Raw genomic sequence first — 18454 nt, forward strand, 5'->3', positions numbered from 1 at the left:
CACTTCTTTAGACTGGCTCTGTTAAACCTATGGCATTAACATCCTAGTCTACATATGGTGAGATTATAACTAATTCAACTATAGAAGCAAACAATGCTAGCTCTGGCTTTATTAAATTGATTTGTTTAGTGCTTTAAGAAAACATTCCTAGTAGCCAAGATATGTGTTCTCAAAAAGGAGAAAAAAGAGACCAGCGATTTCTCATCTTTGGTCAGGGAAAGACAAAGCATGCTAGATAATGTCTTTGATAAAGCAAATAGAGTGTAAACATGTTTCTCGGGCCAAGAGTGGTGCTTAGTTACTAGAAAATAAATTAAAAGGACAATTTTTCATAACCTTGCAAGTTTTCAGCCTTTCAAAGACGTTTTCTGCCCCAAAAGCCATCAACAAAGTTGTACCTAATTTCCATAGTTCATCTTAAGATTTTTTTCTAGTCTGAAATCCATTCTCGATGCAATGCGGGGGAGAGGTAGAAGTAAAAACAAGTAATGGCTCCTCTGAGTGGCTACCATTATGAGAAGTATCAGGAATTTATGTCAAACCTAAGAAGATTTATTTCACTCTAGAAAATCAACTTTTAATTTCCACCCTCCTAACTTCAATCAATGTAAGTCTGGACCTGTTACAACAAAAAATTGCAGTGTACCTACAAGATTAAGAAGTTCTAGTCAGTATTTTGCTTATTTCAATCAATTTAATATATATCAAAATCCAGTACAAACCAAATAATGTGTATTATTCCTTACAGCAGAGATTCTCAAACCTGGCTGCTCATTAGAATCAGCTGAGGATTTTAAAATAAATAAATATTTCTTATTTCTTTAAAAAAGGTTTCAGACACTACTGAACCAGAATCTCCAAAGTCTCAGGATTCTATTATTTCAACAGTTTCCAGGTGATTTCTGATAAAAATGGTATACAGATTGGCATTTAAGAAAGACTTCCTCAGAGTACACTGTAATAGAATGTGTACTATGACATACATTTTTGAATTTGAAAGGGAAAGTTTTTGTTTTTCTGTGTCAACCTGAAAACTTAATCCTGAAATAAAGAGGTCAGCTTCATGTAGTGGTACAGTTGTAAGGATACTGTGAAGGTAGGTTTATATGTATCATATTCTACATTGGCCAGGCTCTTGGCAATCATCTGGGTAGTCACCTTCTTCTGACGCAGAAAAATTTTCATCCGTGGCTTCATGTACAGAATACCACAAAATGCCTATGGAACAGAATGGTGAAGGGAAAGTTATTATGTGATATTGTCAATTCTGCTGACATCCCCATAAAACACTGCCACCAACTGATATCTATGCTGGGCAAAGATTTGGCTCAGTTTCTATACCTTATTACACTATGTAAACTACCACACTAAAGTACTGCTGACTATATTATCTAAACTGTCTCAATGGAGACAATAAAAAGGAATACTAGCACATGGCTGGAAGGTTGTTATCTTTGTATAACTAAAAGAAGATCTTGTTCTATAATATTTTCAGGTTATAGGAAATCTTACCTCTCATTGTTGAAAAACCATTCTTACTTACCCTTAAAGAATATTCTGTTTCTGGTAGCTCAGAGGTAGCACCGCCAGTCATTTTTTCTTCTGTGTCAAAGTCTGATACCAGTATGTCATATTGATCTGTATCAAAGTCCAACTCAGATTTTCCATTTTTATTTCTGGGGAAAAGAGACAAGTACCAATCTAACAAAAACTGGCTCCAAAGGACAAAAAATACACTAGGAACCCAAAAGAAAAAAAACAATACGAGCCAAAACTCAGGTACCTGTTTCTTTCCCTGACTACCAGTGCAAAGGAACTACAAACTACTTGGGTAGAGGATCAGACAATACTTAAGGGTATTCCCATTCTAAACAAATCTACTCTTTCATAGAGGTGATGATGCCACATTCATAAGGAAAAAAGAATGTGGAATGTCTATGATCTGATAAATCAAATGGATGTCAGCTATCCTCAAAGTGGGATCTTGAAATAGACACAAGCTTTCTGGGTATTGTTAGTAAGTCACTCAACATCATTTTCCCCAACTGAATGAACAGATGAATCAAAACCCACTTCTACCAACTTCAGACTAATAAGACACTAAGATCTCCCCAGATCTAATCTTATTTCTTAAAAGGAAAAAAGACGTTACAAAAGCAGCATATATTTACTAGCCCTCTAGGATACCATTTATAGAATTATCATTTAAACATAATGGTACTAACATTCCTTTCATAAGGACCTTTCTTCTTCCCATAATCTTTTTGGGCCACTTGGTTTTGATCCATTCCAAGACCCTGAGCTATATCACTAACCACCGCCAGGGAAAAAACGTTAAGACCCATCTTTATTCTTGGAAAAAACTCAAATGACAGGTTTTAGAAAAAATGTATATATCAGAACAGTACTTCCCAAAATTTGTTCTGTGGAACAGTAATCTCACAAGATACTCTTAAAAAGAAATAAATACATAAAAGTTCTATGATCAAATAAAATTGAGAAATAATTCTCAGCCCTCAGAGTCACCTCGAGCTCTAGTGATAACTCTGCTTCATACTTCAGGCTCCATAAGCTCAGAGCTGCTGTGTTGAAATTGTAGCTCCTTTTACAGGGCTGCACCAGAACCATTATGGTCTGTTGTCTGCATCATGCCCATGTCAATGTATAATAGCATATTATGGATTTTCCAGGATAATTCTGATTCTCACTACCCCACCTGACCCCAATGCATATGCCCTGAGGAGATTCTCTGTCCTCCTTGTCCCTCACCTTCTCCATCTAAGGAAAAAAGATCTGTAGAAACATTTTCTTTAGAGACAGGGTCTTGCTCTGCTGCCCAGGCTAGAGTGCAGTGGCATGATCATAGCTCACTGTGGCCTCCAACTTCTGGGCTCAAGCGATTCTCCCATCTCAGCCTCCCAAAGGGCTGGGATTAGAGGTGTGAGCCACCACCCAACCTGAAGAAATACTTTTTAAAAATTGATTGGGAAATACTGCATACTATATTGCTCTTTTACATATTTTCAACGCACATTAGTATATTAAAGGACTCCAGGACTCTCAGAAGTCCTACAATAAAGCAACACAGTAAACTTTAAGTCAGCTTTTCCCAAATTTATTTGACCATGTAATCCTTTATTTATACAGGTTGAATGTCCCTTGACTGAAATGCTTGGGACCAGAAGTGTTTTGGATCCTTTTGGATTTTGAAATATTTCCATTATACTTACTGGTTGAGCACCCCTAATCTAAAAATCCAAAATCTGAAATGCTCCAGTGATCATTTCCTTTGCGTTGTCATATCTGTGCTCAAAATGTTTTAGATTTTGCAGCATTTCAGATTTTAGATTTTTGGATTAGGGAAAGTCAACCTGTATACCACCTAGTACCATATGCATAACTGGGAAACGACATACAAAGAAAAAGTTCTGTTTAAGATATGTAAATCACTGGAAATACCTCAAAAAATTCTTTGTAATACAAACTATATTACTTGAAGTTTTCTCAGTAGGACACAGGGAAGATCTAAATTACCAATGTGTGAGTCACACTTCTTTTAATTGTTAAATACAGTACTCTCTATATAAACCAGCATTGTTTTTATTTGTTTTACCCAGGTAAATGAGACAAAATACTTCACTTAAGGAGAAAACGATGAATACATTTATCTGATAATCTTTTCTATTAAACATATCAGTAATACCTCTATTTTATATTAAAGGTTTTTAGGGTTATTTTTTAGTGTTTAGGTGTTATATTCTTAAATGTATTCCATTAGACATGCTAAGATTAAACACATGAAATAGCATAAAGTAGTTCTAGATTGTTTTATTAGTTTTGAAGACATGATCTTAACCTAGTCTCATCATAGTTCATATTTATCTGATTCAAAGATTTTTTCTACTTCTTCTTTTTTTTTTTTTTTTAAGAGACAGGGTCTCACTTTGTTGCCCAGGCTGGTCTCAAATTCCTGGCCTCAAGTGATCCTCCTGCCTTGGCCTCCCAAAGTACTGGAATTACAGGTGTGAGCCACCACACCTGGCCAGATTTTTCTACTTCTAATCCAGCTACTGTGAAAGCACTAATACAGAATTCCTTATTTTTTAAAGATCTTATTGTGCTTTGTTTACTCTATTTTTTTTTCTCATACTTCATTGTCATTGTCTAATAGGTAAAATAACTATCAATTACCAAACTTAAAAAAATGCCTATTGGCCAGGCACGGTGGCTCACGCCAGTAATAGAGGCTGGTGTGGGTGGATCACTTGAGGTCAGGAGTACAAGATCAGCCCGGCCAACAGGGCAAAACCCCGTCTCTAGAAAAAAATATAAAAATTAGCCAGACGTGGTGGCGCACACCTGTAATCCCAGCTACTCGAGAAGCTGAGGCATGAGAATCACTTGAACCCAGGAGGTGAAAGTTACAGTGAACCAAGTTTGCACCACTGCACTCCAGCCTGGGCAAGAGAGACTCTGTCTCAAAAAAGAAAATGTCCATGAATATGAAATAGATATTTATAAAGGATTCTGAGGAGCTTAGAATATGCTAAACTGTCTTAATTATCTGTGGCAGTAGCCTCAGGATATGTGTGTTTCCACCTTAAACATGCCACATTTTACCAACAAAAACCACTATCTCAAACAGAACTCTGTTTTTCCTTTTTCTTTTTCTTTTTTTTTTTTTTTTTGAGACAGAGTCTCACTCTGTCACCAGGCTGGAGTGCAGAGGCGCGATCTTGGCTCACTGCAACCTCCACCTCCTGGGTTCAAGTGATTCTCCTGCCTCAGCCTCCCAAGTAGCTGGGACTACAGGCACGCACCACCATGCCCAGCTAATTTTTGTATTTTTTTTTTTTAATAGAGACGGGGTTTCACCATGTTGGCCAGGATGGTGTCGATCTCTCAACCTCATGATCTGCCCACCTCAGCCTCCCAAAGTGCTGGGATTACAAGCATGAGCCACCGTGCCCTGCCAGAACTCTTGTTTTTCTAAGACAAAGTTACATAAAAGTATGGAATGAGATATAAATATATATTAAAATTTATCTACTTTGCTTCTCTAAAAAGAGTTATTAAAATGTGCTAGGCCAATCACAGTGGCTCACACTTGTAATCCCAATAATTTGGGAGGCTAAGGAGGGAATATCACTTGAAGCCAGGTGTTCGAGACCAGCCTGGGCAACATAATGAGATCCTGTCTTTTTATAAAAATTTTAAAAGTTAAAATTAAGTAAAAAATGTGTTTCATCATACTACCTTTGTTTATTAGAATCTATCACCCTTGGAATACTATACCTGCGGATGTTCCAAATGAGAACACGAGTGCCTTTTTTGCCTGGGATGGCATCAAACTGGGCGAGCAGGTCATTTTCACGGTTGAAAATGGAATAGTTCAAGATGGCTTCTAGGCTGGGCAATGAATCCTCGGTAATAATCATTTTTTGTAAAATCAAATATAGTCAAAGAAAAAATAATATCTTAGGATGCTATTGAGAAGGAAGATCTGCCCTTTGGGTTGCATATTTAGACAAAACTACAGACATAAAGCATGCATATTACTGCCATAGAAGGAGGAAAGGTGAAAAATGGAGAAAGGTTGTGGAGACAAGCTCCAAAATCAGTTGCCCATGCAGAATATAGCTTCAAAGATATCATGTAAACAAAGTCTTATATTTAAAAGATCAAAGGCTTAATTTTTTAACTTCTTTGGAAGCAATAAGTTAAAACCTTATTGCTATACTGTTCCAGTCAAGACAACCAGGTGTCTAACAGAAGTAACAGCTGTGCAGACATAAGGAAATGAGCTATTCTGCTATTATATAAGCTGATAAATAGTATGTTTCTAGGCCTATTAATGCAAATGTAGCTATCCTTAGTAAAAAAAAAAAAAAGGAAGGCCTTCAGAGCTTTACCATGGGGTGGTGGTAGAGCAGAGATATACTATATAGATCAAACTGCCTAACAATGAAAATTTCAATATAGCAAAAACATTTCTAAGCTTATGTCAATGTTCTATTTATTTTTTAAATATTTAATAGAGAAAAATCCCAGTTAAATTTAAGACATTTGAATACCTCTTTTAAAACTTCTGATAGTTGGATTTGACCTGAAGAGGTTCCTATCAAAACACTCAGATTAGACTAATTTTTAACCAACATTCTCCATTTCCAGAAAGGATATTGTTTTGCTGGTTGAATGGAACAATCGGTACAATAACTGCCTGGGCCTGGACACATTCCAGATAGGTCTGTGATAGAAGTCCAACAGCGAGAGTACCCCCATTCTTGGTGAAGACAAGGGCGTCCTTTCCTAGCCGCATGGAGCCTGACTTGAAACCATTACCAAAGACCCCAATGGGACACTGGCTCTTCTTTATTACTTTATCTGTAAAGCCAAAGCTGCAATTACACAAGAAAAAACAAATCAGAAAAAAAGAAATCAGAAAGGTAAAAAGCATCCTAAGATAGGTGACAGGCAGAATATTTGGCCTACAAATAAATAACACTTGTAAAAAGTCCTTCCTTTTTTATTCCTTTTGGTATTTATGGGCAAAATTATTAGGTTAAAAACACAGGAAATTACTATGGGGTAATGGGACTAATTTTCCTGGGTGGTTTGTGTGTACATAAATAGTTCCATTACGTGAGAGTCACACTTTGTAAATGTAAAAAAGGGCCCCTTTTCACCAGCTAACATAGCTGGAGAAGGCCTTGGGCAGCTGTCTTTCTTGTCTAGATAAAACAGCTCTGATTGCTGTAGAAGTAAAGTTAGGGTAAGGTGAAAAGTGTAGTTATCTAGAGAGGGTAACAAAAGTTCTAGATATTGTCATTGGTCAGAGGTACTAGATTAGGCATCTCCTAACCTGTTTATATCATCCTCTAGAAATCTGAAAGTCAGGGATCATATATCTTGACAATTTCAACTCTCCACTCAAAGGATAACCCTTCCAATTCTTAGTCTCTGTTCCATCTGCTGGGACAGTTCATTGGAATGTGGCCAAAGGATAAAAATAGGTAGTTCTGCCTCTGAATATCAGCAAACAGTTGCAGTATAAAGTCTCTCTTGCTCTATTAAGGACCTTTCACTTAGGCACCTCAACAATCTCTGTAGCCCCCTTTTGATCAGCTTAATCTGGAAGCCAGAACCTTTCCCTTCCTTGTATTTTCCATTCAGGTGCACACCAAAATAACAGAACTTTAAAAATTAAAAATAAAATGATTATATATCTTCCCTCACCATCAATAAAACTAATTGTAAGAATTGTTTCTCAGGATGAGAAGGAGAAATGAATAGAGTTTGGCGAATGAGTACAAACTTATAGTTAGATAGAAGAAAAAAGTTCTAATGTTCCATAGCAGACCAGGGTGACTATAATTAGCAATAATACATCATATATTTCAAAGTAGCTAGAAAAGAGGAGTTCCAATGTTACCAACATATAAATTATCAAGGTGATGGAAACCCCAAACACCCTCACATGATCATTACACATTGTATGCATGTATAAAGTACTCACATGTACCCCATAAATATGTAAAATATTAGATATCAATAAAGGAAAAAAATTATACTAAAAATGATTGTTTCTCTCCAGATTGACTAATTTTACAATGTTGTGCACTATCATTCATTCAATAAATATTTAAACTAAGCACCTACAATGTGCCAAGCATTGGGCTAAGCACTAGAGACAATTTTTAATAAGAGACATGATTCTTGCCTTCAGAGTTTATAGTCTAAGGAAGGACTTCATATATTACAGATTAGGTGCTTCTCAACATCAATAAAATAGATACTCTTGGCAGACCATGACTGAGCAGGCTGATCTTTAACAATTTTACTCTTTTGAGCATGGAGAGCTGAGGTATCTGATTTCTACTTCCTGAAGGTTGTGGTTTTGTGTTTACTCACTAAAAAAGGGAACCACCTTTTAATTTTCTATTTCAAAGCATTATACAATAATATGATATGTCCTCCTAGAGTAGACACTTTATAGGAGCTGTGTGTATCCTACAAATAAATCTAGTGACAGAAAAAGGTAATTTCCATGGCAGCAGTCCTTTGGGGGGAAAAAAAAGAAAAAGAATTTCAGTTTGTGTTGCCTATGGGCTTTAGTATTCCAGGATACAGACTTATAATAGTAAGATTCAGGCATTCCCATTCTTCTTGTGGAAGAATTGGCTTTTTAAAAAAATGGGTTTGTTATGAGGATTAAATTATATACTGTATGCAAAATACATTAAGTATAAAGTAGTATTCAAACATTAATTTTAAACTAACTCTAGAAGTCATTCTGATAGCTGTCATGTGCTATCCCCTACTCCTACTTCAGACCTAAGGTCACACCTAAAACTCAGGGCTCTTCATAAATAGTAATCTTACATACCACTTCAAATGAATTTGTATCGTTAACCGGACTTTAACTTTCTCTTATACCACAAAAGCTTCAATTAGGTGATCAAGGGAAAGTGGTGAAAATAGGGAGATTACAACTCCCTTAATTTTTTAGCCTCTTCCACCATCTATCACCTCTTTTTCCCTTTGAAAGTATAAACCCTCACTGTGTTAATCTGAGGAGACCAAATGATGATACAAGGTTGAGAAGATAAGTAGTAGTGCCAGGCCAGAACCAGAATGGAAAAGGATAAGAATAATGAGAACAGAGGAGCTATAAACTCTGGATTTTTGTTGTTGTTACTGTGTTTCACTTAACTCTTCCTGTGTGCTTTTTTATTCCACCTAAGTTCTCATGTTCGGCATTCTATTTAAATGCAAACTGGCAGAATGAATGTCAGGTACCAGTCAAATAACTACCTAACACAAAAGCCCTCACCACACATAATAATAGAATTGTAGGAATGAATTTGATGGTTTGCTATAGCTCAGTAATAATTTTCCACAGAGCTAACTTGGCTTAGGTGGTTTATATTTGCTAAGTCAGTCCTGCTCTATCCTCTCATGTGAGAGACAACACTGTTTACACATCAAGGTGGCTTGGATACCAGCATTTTTAGTGGAATCCAAAAATACAGCAGCTTGCTCTGGAGTATCTTAAAATGTCAAGAATCCAGAATCCAGAGAGGTAAATTTAAATTGGGACTCTGCCGTGACACGTGTTTACCTATGTAACAACCCTTCACGTGTACCTCCAAACCAAAAATAAAAGTTAAGAAAAATAATAAATAAATAAAGACTCTGACCAATGAAACAAACCTTGGCAAAATCCATGGGTGCACAAAGGCAAGCACTGCTATTTCCTAGGTATACTTGTGATTTAATATGTAATATAAAAGAATGAAAGAGTGCTAAGCAGACTGTTATTCTCCAGCTATTGTTTTAGAAGAATACACCTGCTAGGAAGTGCGTTTCTGAGCACAGGTAGCAAATACCTTCTGTGGTTCTGTGGCTGTTTTTAGTCTTTGAACTTTGAAAGAAGTTTTCCACCTTGCTGAAAAAGGCAGCTGAATATACAGACTAACTGATCCACACACTAGCCCCAGAAGCTAAAGATAATTAGTTGTGGACCTTAAAGGAACTTAATAATAGGTTTTTCCTTTTTAATTTGATTTTCATGAAACTCTATGTTTATGGAAGAAACTGTTGCTACAGTTACACAACTATTTTATCAGCCTGAAAATAGAGTTGCATAAAGAGTTGGAAAGTGTGGACAGGGTAACAACAAATGTTAGAGGTCAAATAGAACTTCTGTAGGCTTAATAAATTTGCATAATTACTTCTATTATTTTTTCCAAATACAAAAGTAATATGCCTTCAAGTAGAAAACAGCACCAGGCATGGTGGCTCATGCCTGTAATCCCAGCACTTTGGGAGGCTGAGGCAGGTGGATCACTTCAGTTAGGGAGTTCAAGACCAGCTGACCAACATGGCGAAACCCCGTCTCTACTAAAAATACAAAATTAGCCGGGCGTGGTGGCGCATGCCTGTAATCCCAGCTACTTGGGAGGCTGAGGCAGGAGAATCACCTGAATCCGGGAGGTAGAGGTTGCAGTGAGCCAAGATCACACCATTGCACTCCAGCCTGGGCAACAAGAGTGAAACTCCACCCCCCAAAAAAAAAACAAAAAACAAAAACAAACAAACAAAAAACCAGAAAACATAGAATCCTTCGGGCCAGGCGTGGTGGCTCATGCCTGTAATCCCAGCATTTTGGGAGGCCGAGGCGGGTGAATCACAAGGTCAAGAGATGGAGACCATCCTGGCTGCCAACATGGTAAAACCCCGTCTCTACTAAAAATACAAAAATTAGCTGGGTATGGTGGCACGCACTTGTAGTCCCAGCTACGCGGGAGGCTGAGGCAGGAAAATTGCTTGAACCCAGGAGGCGGAGGTTGCAGTGAGCCGAGATCGCGCCACTGCACTCCAGCCCAGCGACAGAGCAAAACTCCATCTAAAAAATAAAATAAAATAGAATCCCTTGCTAGAAGTTAGGATTGGACTAAATAATCTCTTTTATTTTTATTTATTTATTTATTTTATTTATTTATTTTTGAGACAAGGTCTCCCTCTGTTGCCCAAGCTGGATTACAATGGCACAATCTCAGCTCACTGCAACCTCCGCTTCCTGGGTTCAAGCGATCCTCCCACCTCAGCCTCCCGAGTAGCAGGGACTACAGGTGCATGCCAAAATGTTTGGCTAACTTTTGTATTTTTTTGTAAGGATGGTGTCCCCCTGTGTTGCCCAGGCAGGTATCAAACTCCTGGACTCAGGCGATCTGCCTGCCTTGGCCTTTGGAAGTGCTAGAATTATAGGCATGAGCCAACATGCTTGGCCTTAAATAATCTCTTTTAAATAAATGGTATCTTCACCAGGCACGGTAGCCCATGCCTGTAATCTCAGCACTTTGGGAGGCTGAGGCGGGCTGATCACTTCGGGTCAGGAGTTCAAGACCAGCCTGGCCAACACGGTGAAACCCCGTCTCTACTAAAAATACAAAAATTAGCTGGGCGTGATTGTACCTGCCTGTAATCCCAGCTTCTTGGGAGGCTGAGGCAGGAGAGTTGTGTGAACCCGGGAGGCAGAGGTTGCAATGAGCTGAGATCATGCCATTGCACTCCAGCCTGGGGGACAAGAGTGAAACTACGTCTCAAAAAAAATTTTTTTTTAATTAAAAAAAATGGTATCTTCTAGCTGATTCAAGTTTGTTTCAAAATACAATCACAAATAAAATTCAGTACATATATTACATTAAGGACTCATTAAAATAATTTTCTAAAATTATTTTTTAAATAGGAGGAACAATTGCCCAGCTCAAATTGGTGGGAAACATATTTGGTATGATAGGGAAAATTCTATAGCTAAGAAAGTTTCTGCCTATTTTGCTCCTTGGGGAGGGAACAAAAAATTTGAATGGGTGATACTCATCCTTCATATTTCAATTTGAATGTCATTTCTTCAGGGTAGCCTTTTTTAATTCCCTAGACTAGATTAGATCCCTGTTATATGCTCTCAAAGAAACTGTGCTCTACCTTCATAGCACTTACCACTGGGTGGAATAACCTATTTAGTTATATTACTAGTCAATTTTGTTCTTTCTCACTAAGCTGTCAGCCAAGAATCATGTCTATCTGGTTCACCACTTTATCTCCAGTGCCTTGCACACAGGTGCTCAATAAAAATTTGTTGAATGAATAAATGAATGAATCTGGAACAAAAATTGTGGCAATTATTTTGAAACCATTCTTCTCCTCCCTTCTACCTTATAACTCTAACCAAGTTTCACAGATGTAGTCCCACAGACAAAATGGAAGATCAGATGTGCTGGGCCCACTACTCAACACCCACGTCAATGGGATAAGGTATGATGGGAAGGAGTCATTAAGAAGATAAGCAATTTTCAATGGGTGCGGTGGTTCACACCTGTGATCCCAGCACTTTGGGAGGCTGAGGTGGGCGGATCACTTGAGGTCAGGAGTTCGAGACCAGCCTGGACAACATGGCAAAACCCTGTCTCTACTAAAAATACAAAAAAATTAGCCGGGCATGGTGGCACACGCCTATAATCCCAGCTACTCGGGAGGCTGAGGTACGAGAATCATTTGAAACCAGGAGGCTGAGGTTGCAGTGAGCTGAGATCATGCCACTGCACTCCAGCCTGGGTGATGGAGTGAGACTCTGTCTCAAAAAATAAGAAGACAAGTAATTTTAGGGGGAAAACAACCAACTAGTACATACAGAATTGAACATATAAATGCTTTGGTTCCGTCCCATCTAAAATTGTATTTTTCTCAATATATAATATTAACTTCAGGATATAAAACTGATGTTATAAGTTAAAGGATTGGGCCAACTTTCTACCTTCACTAACATACTGGTCACAATTCTTGTTTCACTTTTAGAGGTTTTCCTCAAATAGTCTTCTAATTAGGAGGGTCTGAGACACAAGGTATACAGACTGCTGAGTGGTAAAACGTAACCACCTACTTTGCCCAAATTTCATTTTTGTTTCTTTGATGAATCAAAGGGATTTCCCTACAAACAGAGTAATTGATTTAGAATACCTACAAGGGTAACTACAACCACATGAATTTGTTTTCCACTTTTATAGTTTGGAGCCCTTTCCCTCCTCCACAGCATTCCACCATTGTTACTCGTGCTTCACACACTCTAGTTCAGGAAGCCACAGGGAGAGTAATCAACCTCATCTGCTAAAAGGAAGAGAGAAGGAAGGAGTTGAAGGAATACTCATATTCCACTGAGTAATATGCGGAGATGATATAGTATAAATTTACGTTCTCAACTACAAATGTTTTAAAGTGATTAAATGAACTGACAGTGGCAATAGAAATCTAGCACCAGCTTCAACAGCTAGAAAGGAGAATTTCCTAAGTTTGTGATTCTAATGCAAAACCTTTAAAGAGTATGTGTCTGAATGCCTTCTATTTACCTTGCATGGGGTTTGATTATACCCGGGTACCTTCATGGTTCTAATCAATAAATCATCCCAACTCCAATACTTCTGATTTAAGAGTGAGTTTAGGTTAATATAAATCGGAGGTCTCGGACCAGTGAAGGCCTCTGGGTCTTTATATTTGCTGTTCTCTTTGTGTGAATTGTCATCCCTTGCTCCCTGCCCCTTTAGCTGGTTAAACTGTACTCACCCTTAGATCTCAGCTTAAATATCATTTTGTCTAGCACACTTTTCCTAACCTCTGGGATCAGATTGGGCTCCCCTGATGACTCGTCTCAAATATTCCGTACCTTCTTATCATTATGCTTATAGCTTTTTATTACTTATTTAATTGTCTGAATTGCCAGCTAGGCTGAAAGCTCTGTGAGGGCAAGAACAGTATTTGTTTCATAACCAGTGCTCTGGCACATAAGAGATGCTTAATAAATATTTGTTGAATGAACAAAAGCAAAGCAAAATATTAATGAAAATTATGAAGCCTTAAATAGGGTTCATGAGCTTAAGACATGAAAAAGACAATGAAGACATTTTTACCTGAGCATTCGGTGTAGTTTATGAGGTGTCATCCCACATCCATCATCGGTAAAGGTCAAACAAGATTTATTCTTGACCTCCTCAACATCTATAAAGACCGTCCTGGCAGATACATCTGGATCTACAGCATTATCTGCAAAAGGTAGAAATCTGCAATATTAGATCCCCTTTTCCAATGTTGTATCAAAATCTCTAGTTCAGTGACTCCAAGACATAGAAAATGTCCTTTATTTCCTTCATTTGGATGTTTGAGAAGGTATCAGGGAGCATTAACGATAGTGCACTTACTAAATTATAGAGAACAAAAGAGATGATAGCAGATTGAGTTCTAAAGCTGATTTCCAGATTTCATATGAGCGATATGCAATCTGCCTTTCCACCTTCAAACTTCAGGGTCTTTAGAAAAAAGTATTAATAACTACTCCCACATACAAAGCATTTTGCTCCATTTTTGTCTCATTACTTCTTGCCTTTTAGCCCCTTTACTGTTTATATACACATACAGTAAAGAGCAGCTACGGAGAAAAGCTGAAGAAGCAACTTTGGTAAAAGATGATGCATATTACACACATTACAGTTTATTTGTGATCATTTTATTTTCTTCTTTCTTACATCACCTCCTCTGTTAAAGAACACAGAGAGTACTGCCATTCCTGTTCATAGCCTAAGAGGCACTGAAAGGGTTAGAGTTTAAAATCAAAAGACTTAATTGTCTGCCTAGATCTCAGTGATGGTAGCAAGCATACTTAGAGGGAGTGATTTTTGCTTAGGTATTTTGTAATAGTTTTAAAGGTAAGGCTGTCCAACCTTTCAGGAAATGGAGAACATAGAATTAAAGTAGCAAAAATACATAGGTTCACAATTCCTCCTGATTTATGTCTTCACAATGAGTTAATTATTTAAGACTCCAAAGACATCAAATATTGCCATAGTCTAACAATTGTGTCACGTCCACAACCCCAGGGGGTGCCACTGTCTAGTTGCCACATGTTTTTGCCACAGGCACCAGTTTACATAATTGTCAATCACTGACAAATGTGGCTCACTGGCCACAATTGAGGGACAGTTTATACAATCTGTTGGATAGGTTCCTTAATCGTTCCTGTCTCTACTAAGCTCTTGGAGCAAGAGAGAGTCCTTCCCTTCCACCCTCTTCCCTTTCCCTGGTATCCTATACTGCTTTAGTGATACCAAAAAGCTAAGCTAAGACAGCCAGGTCAGGTCCTGGCCATACACTTGTTCTATTACTACTGATCAAATTATACCATTTTTTTCCCGGGAACACCCCTTACAATCCAGAGAAGTATTACAAATATGCAAAACACCCATTTTTTATAATACAATTAACGATATCAGTTACAGCCACTTGGATATGTGGAATGTTCATCAAATAAAACAAAACACAGATTAATTTCAAGGGTCACAATGGTATTGCTAGAGTCATTGATAAAACTGTCACTGACTGTAAGCAGAAAACGTCTTAACAGTAGTACGGCATCACCAATAGTCCCAGAAGGGGATTCAGAGGCCTGGTGTAGTCATTTTTTTTTTTTTTTTCATTTAGAAGGCCCTCAGGGAAAGTTTATTTCATATGAGTAGCAGCCACTTTTTTGTGTTTTTATTTTTTAATTCACATAATAGTTGTACATATTTATAGAATACAATGTGATGTTTTGATACACTTATACAATGTGTAATGATCAAATCAGGATAATTAGCATATTCATTACCTCAAACATTTATCATTTCTTTCATTGGGAACATTCAAAATCTATTCCTCTAGCTATTTGAAAATATACAGTTAATTGTTATTAATTATAGCCATCCTACAGTGCTATAAAACATTAGAACTTATTTCTTTTATCTTAGTTGTAATTTTGTAGCCATTAACCGACCTCTAGCTATCCCCCCTCCCACTCTTCCCAGCCTTTAGTAACTACTATTCCACTTTCTACTTCTAAGCTTATTGCAGTAACCTCCTAACTACTCTTATAAATCCGTATCTCTCTCTTTCAATTTTATACGCTGCTGCAAGATTAACTTTCCTGAAGCACAGCTCTGATCATGACATTCCTCTGCTCAGAAAACTTCAGGCTAAAAAGCCAAACACTGGAGCCTCCCAGTCACACCCTGATCCCAGATGACCTTTTTAACCTCATTCCGTACTTGGTATTTCCAGTAAAAAGACCTGTGTTTGCATCCTGGATCTGCTACTTAGTACTTGTTTAGTTTCCACATAGAAGTTAGAACATTCCACATAGTTTGCCTTCTGTGCCTGGCTTATTTCATTTAACATAATGCCCTTCAAGTTTATCCATGTTGCTGCAAATGACAGTATTTCCTTCTCTTTATGGCTGAATAGTATTCCATTGTGTCTATATATCACATTTTCTTTATCCATTCTTCTGTTGATGGATGATATAGTTAATCTTTAAAGACCAGGTTGGTGGCCTAGGGCCCATATAATGTGGCAAGACAAGAGGGCTAAGTTTTGGCAGGAGTTACAAGTCTGTCCTATAATGGCAGCTTTATCAGAAATGTAGTTCTTTACTTTGTGTAAGAGGCAGCAGTATTTTTCTTTAACTGACTAAAGGATTCAGCATTACACAGCTGCCTACACTGTTTCAAGAACCTTTACTCGGCAAGCAGGCCATGAATTGTGTTGGGACTGATCAGACACTCCTGCTGGCAGACAACCAAAGGCACTGTGACTGATGATACAACTTGTCAATCAACTGGACATCATTTATACACTGAAAACTTTGGACACAGAGGTATTTTTTTCTAACAATTTGTGAACATTCACAATTCAAACATGTAACACATATCAATTGCAACTACATGTTTACCCAACGGTGCATTCAACGAATCAGCTCAAAGGCCTCTCACAAAATCATCTCAATTATTTTCCTCTTTACTGCAAGTTTTGCCCAAACTTTACTAGGTACTTTTTTTTTTTTTTTTTTTACAGCAACACACCAAATAGTTTTAACACAGGCACTTCAGGAGTTACAATGTAGCTGCCAGGAGCAGCTCAACATTTTATCTCCTTGGCTGGAAGCTCATGGAATACAAGGGGGAAGGGGTACGCAAGAGGCCAGGGTCAGCTGGAGCAGTAGGGAAAGAGAGATCAGTAGAGAGGCACCAGCAAGCACGGTTTTGTACTTACTTTCAGTTTTACATGGCCTTTCATTCGGTCTCAGCAAATGAAATTACAATAATAATAAGGCTGGCCTCAATAAATGAACTTATGATAACAAGGCACCAATCTGGAGGCTGGTTTCAATCCTACCTCTTGCTGCTTAACCCTCCAAAAATTTACTAATACATGGCAAATGCTATTGGATCCCAGAAAATCTATCTTCTCCCCTAACCCGGCCCATCCAGCCAATGAACAGTTAGCACAATGAAAGAACCCTTACTCCTCTCTCCCTGCCCACCACTTAGGTGAGAAGTGTGCTATCAGATGCTGGAGTGTCTTCATTCCCTAACCTGGCCACACAATCCCATGTGCTACCGGATCACAAGGAGTTTTCTCTCTCCTAACTTGGCTCGTGCTATCCCTTCATGGGAGGACCCCATCTCTGCCTTCCCCTTGCTCTCGTATCTCATCAGAATCTAGGAGGCAATGAGAAACTATCCCATGACAGCCTCCCAGGAGAGATAAGATGGCAAATCGGAGATGGCTTTGAGGTAGTGCTTCACGAGCCTCTCATCCTTTTCTGTTTCACAGCATCATAAGGCTCCCATCCTCCCCTGTTCCAGAAGGATGGCCTATAGGTGGCTACTTGAAAGATTGCCAAGGGTGGAGCTACTGTCCTACATAAATCCTACAGGTATCTGAAAGTATTCCTGCCTAAAGGTAACGTCATCACCTTTTGTCACAAGCCTATTCTTCCTTTGTAACAAACACACACAAGGTTAGCATTGAAGAGACCACAAATTTGAAATTTAAGTAATTTTCTTATCCCTCCCTCTCCTTTACCCTATACATCCCTAGACTCTCTCATATCCTATTTACTCTATTTCCATTGTCAGTCTCTTACAGAGTTTATTTCCTCTCATCTGGATTATTGCAATAACCTCCTGTCATATAAATCCGTATCTCTCTCTCCTTCAATTTTATACACTGCTGCAAGATTGACTTTCCTGAAGCACAGCTCTGATCATGACATTCCCCTGCTCAGAAAACTTCAGGCTAAAAAGCCAAATATTGGAGCCTACGAGTCACATCCTGATCCCAGATGACCTTTTTAACCTCATCCTTACTTAGTATCTGGAGTAAAAAGGCCTGTGTTTGAGTCCTGGATCTGCTACTTAGTATACATGTAACCTTGGAAAAGTCAGTTAAATTTTCTGAACCTCTTTTTCTTCATCTGCAGGATGAAAATAAATGTTTACCTCAAATGGTAATGTTAAAAAGTTATTTGTGAAAGCTGTTTGTAAACTTTTTAAGTACCTATCGTTTTTACTATTTGTGAACCCCATGCTCTAATTAAACTCCACTCAATATTCTTCATGCCTTTGTTCAAGCAGTTGTTCCTTTTGCCTGGAATTCCTCCCCGCCCATATCCACATGTCCCAATCCTTCAAATCTCAGCTTAAATGTCACCTCCTCCACAAACCCTTTCCTAACCTTCCTCTTCCTCATAAACTTGAAGCCATTCCTCCTTCCTCTGAACTCCCACAGCACTTGTTTATATCTTTGTTTATATATCGATTTCCATTTTGTTGTTAGACAAAGCATAAACCTTCTGTACATGTTTTATCTCCCCTACTAGAAGAGTGAATCTGTGTTGTATTCATTTTTGTGCCTACCACAGTGGCCTTGCGCACAGTGGGTGCTCAATAAATATTTACCAAATGAATGATTCACTAGAAAATTAATACTTAAGTGGAGAAAATGATTGAAGGAAAACCTAAAATGAAAGCTTTGGATTGCCAGTTAACACTTTGCTCTCTCTTTTCCCTGTTATTAATATTTTCACAAA

At 38.1% G+C, this 18454-nt stretch overlaps 1 protein-coding gene across 4 annotated transcripts in view; it reads right to left on the minus strand.

The window, feature by feature from the left end:
* The window catches only part of MORC4 (MORC family CW-type zinc finger 4), a 75621-nt gene that overhangs the window by 39661 nt on the left and 17506 nt on the right, over window positions 1–18454 (minus strand). For all 4 annotated transcript variants that reach the window (XM_054544934.2, XM_054544933.2, XM_054544932.2 and 1 more), the window contains 5 exons: window positions 13464–13596; window positions 6180–6398; window positions 5296–5442; window positions 1544–1676; window positions 1090–1218 (listed from right to left, as the gene is read on the minus strand). In XM_054544934.2, coding sequence (XP_054400909.1) covers window positions 1090–1218; window positions 1544–1676; window positions 5296–5442; window positions 6180–6398; window positions 13464–13495 — 660 coding nt within the window. In that variant the 5' untranslated portion in view covers window positions 13496–13596. The remainder of the gene's footprint in view (window positions 1–1089; window positions 1219–1543; window positions 1677–5295; window positions 5443–6179; window positions 6399–13463; window positions 13597–18454) is intronic.

Source organism: Pongo abelii, chromosome X (assembly GCF_028885655.2).
Source record: "Pongo abelii isolate AG06213 chromosome X, NHGRI_mPonAbe1-v2.0_pri, whole genome shotgun sequence".
NCBI classification, from domain to species: domain Eukaryota; kingdom Metazoa; phylum Chordata; class Mammalia; order Primates; family Hominidae; genus Pongo; species Pongo abelii.